The sequence below is a fragment of the Poecilia latipinna genome, unplaced genomic scaffold, assembly GCF_001443285.1.
Source record: "Poecilia latipinna isolate Pla-1442-1.1 unplaced genomic scaffold, P_latipinna-1.0 Scaffold960, whole genome shotgun sequence".
Taxonomy (NCBI): Eukaryota; Metazoa; Chordata; class Actinopteri; order Cyprinodontiformes; family Poeciliidae; genus Poecilia; species Poecilia latipinna.
Window position 1 is genome coordinate 131,574 of NW_015113576.1, and position 4,456 is coordinate 136,029.

The following is a 4,456-nucleotide window of genomic DNA, read 5'->3' on the forward strand; positions in this document are numbered from 1 at the left end:
GAAGTTTATTCAACATTAGCAAAATATAAACAAAGATTTACGCACATTTGTAATGGAAATGCAGTTGGTATCGTTGCACATTCCCTTAGGAAACATAAATCATTAAAATTTTCTCCTTGAGTTGCAACACTACAGCCACGACCCAACATCCATCTAATAAATCCTCGGATCATCCTGAAGAGCTTAAAATATGAAAGACAAAGGTAATTTTATCCACATTGTGAGAGATTTTTGAAAATTAGAAGGAATTCAATAATTAACTTCTTCAGTTTTTTATTTCACTGGAAATAAAAATCAGTTTTGAAAAAGTGTTTACCTTTTTAAAAGTCGTGGTTGGATCAGGTGTTGGAGGTTCTTCTGTTACTTCTGGTCTTAAACAAGGTGGATCTTCGAATGTGAAATGGTGCAACGTTGGCTTCACTTATAAACTGAATGAGGAAGTTCAAAACTCTGTAACTTTCATAAATCTGGTGTGGTTTGATGTCAGCAGATTAAACTGTTGGCATCTGAGCCAAACGACCAAAAGGCTGGAAATGAATAAACAGTTTGTGAAGATTTTAGGATATTTTTTATTTAAACTCAGATATGTGAATCTTAAAGTTTAACAAAGGGAAGAAAATCTAATGAACAGACGTAGTTATGTAAAATCAGAGAAAACTTTTATTTCTTGTTTGCAAATGAAAAATACAGAAGCAAAAGCTGAAATATAAGATAAAATAAAGTCAGACGGTAACATTTTATTTGAAGGGTTTGCATAATTTTGTAAAACAATATTCTTTTGCATATGAGATGAAGAATCATCAGTTTTCTGTTTAAGCTATAAGCTATATAGTTTTCTGTATATAGCTTAAATTTTTTATATATATATATGTAAAAAAACAAAATGCTATTCTGTGAAATTGAATTTTTTGATACATTTTACTTATTTTTCCAAACACATCTATATCTCACCAAAGATAATGTTAATGATGATCTGTTGTAATTATTGTACAAAAACAGAAATAGTTAGTAAATGTTTTATCAGTAGAAAATAAAGCAGAAAACTGAGAAACATGACTGTTTCTGTTAACTGTTTTGTAAACTGGAATTAAGAAACCATGAAAAAAATGACAAATATAAAAATGTATTTAGTAAGCAAAAATACAGCAAAAGATAATTGAAATGTAATTTTAATGCATACAGATATTTATGCCTTTTAAAATAATTTTCCTTAGGAGCTTTGTGAAGTCAAATTTCAGGACATTTTAATAAAAATTCTGGGAATTTTGCCAATAGAAAAGTAAAAGTCTGATGTGTTACAGAGCACATGCCTTCTACTACAAAATGCTAAAAGTATGGAAGTGATAATTTGGTCCATTTATTGTCAGGATAATATTTACTATCTCTGGTGTCGTCTTCCTAGTTTTTACCGAATCAGCTCGTTTGTCTACCCGTCTATTGGACACCAGGCCCTTCCATCAATCCTCTAAATTAAGTTGCTTGGAGCTTAAACTCTGTCGCTGTGGTAGCTGGATACTAAAGCAACGGAAGTGGCGGTTACTCCTCCAGAACTAACGGTTGTGGAAGAGGTTCTGGAAGAGATTCTGGCAGCTCCAGAGCTGCTGAGAGCACCAGCAGCTCTGGGTCTGCCAAAGCTGAGGAGCAGACCTTGAGTCAGGATCATCAGCATGCCAGCTGCCCAGCCGATATAGATGCTAGCCCCAATGTCTCTAGAGAGACATTGTTTGTTTCTCAAAATATTATGTGCCACCAAGCTGACCGGGATGATCACCAGCAGGCCGGCCAGCATCAGGCCCACTCCAGCTGCCTGGATCATTTTGGTCTTGGAGTTTTTGTTCTGAATACATGTGGTGAAGTTGGCACCAAAAGACAGGAAGAGGAGGCTGAGAATACCAAAGATGCAGCTGATGGCGGTCATGGCCCGGGCTGCCTGAAGTTCAGAGGGTATGGAGTCAAACTTTGTGCACTGCATCAGTCCGGTGTTCTGGTTCTGACACTCCATCAACAGACCGTAATGAAATTCCTGTCCATCCAAAGACATAGAAACAGATATTTACATACACCTTATTAAGCATGTTCTATGATATAAAATCAGATAGAAAAACCAAATTAATTTCTATTTACTGAATGTCAGAATTATGTTTTTATAATTTTGAGAATAAATTACTATGACTGAGTCTTTAAACAGTTTAGGAAAGCCCAGATGATGTCAGGAATCTAAGTTTCTGATGAAGTTACAATATTTGGCTAAAATAGAGGTAAACCTCGCTGTACCTCCCTGGAAATGATTACAAGAACCAGGGAAGGACTGCAAAGGATCTGCTAATGGAGACTATTTCTCAGTTAAAGCTCCCAAAATGGTTGCAAACAGCATAATGAGAAGCATTGTTGTGATGACATGCTGAAGACAGAGCAGAAGCTTCTTAAAGAGACAGAGGCCCAATGTCACGACGTAAAAATGCAAAGTTTATACTTCATAAATACAGCATTTTATAACAGATGTTATAATGATAAGCTACTTAAATTACGCAATAAAACACAAAATAGGTTATAAAAATGACATATAAATGAACTAATAACTATCATGCTAATTTCAACCATAAAATGTCTTTTGATTATATGGTTACCGTATCACCCTGATGTCCCACGACCCAGCGAGGGAGGCCAGAACAGATGATGACCCCAATCAACCCGATGGTGCCGAGAGCCACACATAGCATCTGAACTGCAGTTGATGCCATTCTGCAAAGAAGGAAATATTAAAAAACTGGGATTAAATCATTTTCTGTGATATATTCTGGGGTTTTCTTCTTGGTGTCCTCCATGCAGGATTGGGCCTCTAGCAGCGATGTGCACAGACAGACACTAGAGGGCGCTAGAGCACCTGCACCCTCAAAACCACAACATGTTTTCATGTAGCCTACATAAAAACGACTACATATAAATCTGTCCAGGAGTGACGTAGAAAACAGTCCATGCATTTGTTACTTCAAGGCTGGAACTTGTTTAGTGACAGAAAGTCCATAAAATACAGTTAAAATCCTTCATCTGATCCAGAACGCTGCAGCAGGAGTTCTGGTGAAAACTAAAACCATCATATTTGTTGCAGTTTTCCTCCATGGTTCGGTCCAACGCTTCAGAAAAACATCTAACCAAAAACAGAGCAGCTCGTTTTGCTCTATTTGTTCCAAATACATAATTATTATCAGAATGCACAAAGCTTTAGGTTGGTCCCTGGATAAAAATAAGGCACAAATTACCCTCTTATCCTGTTTTTGGAAGTATTGTAGTATCTAAGATACAAATTGCTTTACATAATAAACTTTTATTTCGTTAAACTTTACACAATTTTAATACAAGGCATTCTTTCAAATGTTTTATTCCACCATGCAACAGGAATTCTGGACAAAAAACGTATTTCTCGAGGAATGAAAACAGAAATAACTTCCTTCATCTGTTTTAAATGTCATAAATCTTTGAGCTTTTAAACAAGCCCTGCTTAATTATTTTATCATAGTTTTGTAATTCTATGTTTATGGATAAATATGCTATGTTTCTAGTTTAAGTGTTTGTAGCTGTTTTTGTTATGAATGTGTTTAATGATGTGAACCCCAGAAAAAGTAGCCAAATAAACACACAATTAAATAAATAAACATTTCACCTATTTTAGCTTTTCTTCATTGGTTCCCTGTTAAATGAACATAAAGTCTTTATCAGCTCCATCAGAGCTCTGGGTTAGTTTTGTCTGAATTATCTCTGAGTCTCTGCTGCTGGAGGACAAACTGAACGCTTTAATATTCACTCGGATACATTCGTTTCCGCTCCAATTCTGCAATATTTGCAGTTATTCAACTTTTACCTTCTTACTTTAATATAAAAAAATATATTTCTTTGTTTTGTAAATTCCCTTGAGAAAACGCAATAGAAAAAAACTGAAGGGAAATTAATTACGTTTGTCTCCTGATGTGTCTAATTGCTGCCTACTCAAAAACATTGAGACAACTGTCATAAATAAATCTTAAGGGCACATTACAAATGTATAAATGATTTTCAAAAAGCTAGTCTTAGGCTCAAAAGACTAGCTATGATGGAATTTTTATAGCTAAATCAGTTTTTCTTTGCAGTAAAAATACATAAAAAAGGTGAAAAAATTGCTTACCTTTCTCACGTTCTGCAGGTCCTTCTGTTGTGTAAGAAAAGTAGAAACCGTGTGAAATGGCACTGCAGAAGTGGTTGTTGCTTCACGAAAGAAGTTCTGCTTGGTTTTGTGCTCATCTGTGGTTTTGTTTCATGCCAATGAAGACTTTGTGGTCATCTGAACAACAGGATGTACCTTTTGACACCTCTAGCAAATGTTTAGAAAGATTTGATTTTGTGTACAATAAATAAAAGATTGCGTATCTCAAACTCATTACGTCTGAAGCTGGTTTCGAATGTGGAAAAGACGAAAGCGATG

At 35.3% G+C, this 4,456-nt stretch overlaps 1 protein-coding gene across 1 annotated transcript; it reads right to left on the minus strand.

Moving 5' to 3' along the window:
- Positions 1-1,195: 1,195 nt before the first annotated feature.
- LOC106958058 (claudin-4-like) lies at positions 1,196-4,235 on the minus strand. The gene is made up of 3 exons (XM_015049779.1): positions 4,160-4,235; positions 2,628-2,742; positions 1,196-2,023 (listed from the first exon to the last, which is right to left on the minus strand). Exons 2-3 carry the CDS (start codon positions 2,739-2,741, stop codon positions 1,487-1,489), a joined length of 651 nt encoding a protein of 216 aa, XP_014905265.1. The 5' UTR covers position 2,742; positions 4,160-4,235; the 3' UTR covers positions 1,196-1,486.
- Positions 4,236-4,456: the final 221 nt, after the last annotated feature.

Excerpts from the sequence above, each read along its gene's own strand:
- LOC106958058 (XM_015049779.1), bottom strand. The coding sequence starts at position 2,741 with ATGGCATCAACTGCAGTTCAGATGCTATGTGTGGCTCTCGGCACCATC. Across the intron at positions 2,024-2,627 it reads TGGGACATCAGGGTGATACG|GAATTTCATTACGGTCTGTT; the intron begins GTAACCATATAA and ends TTGGATGGACAG.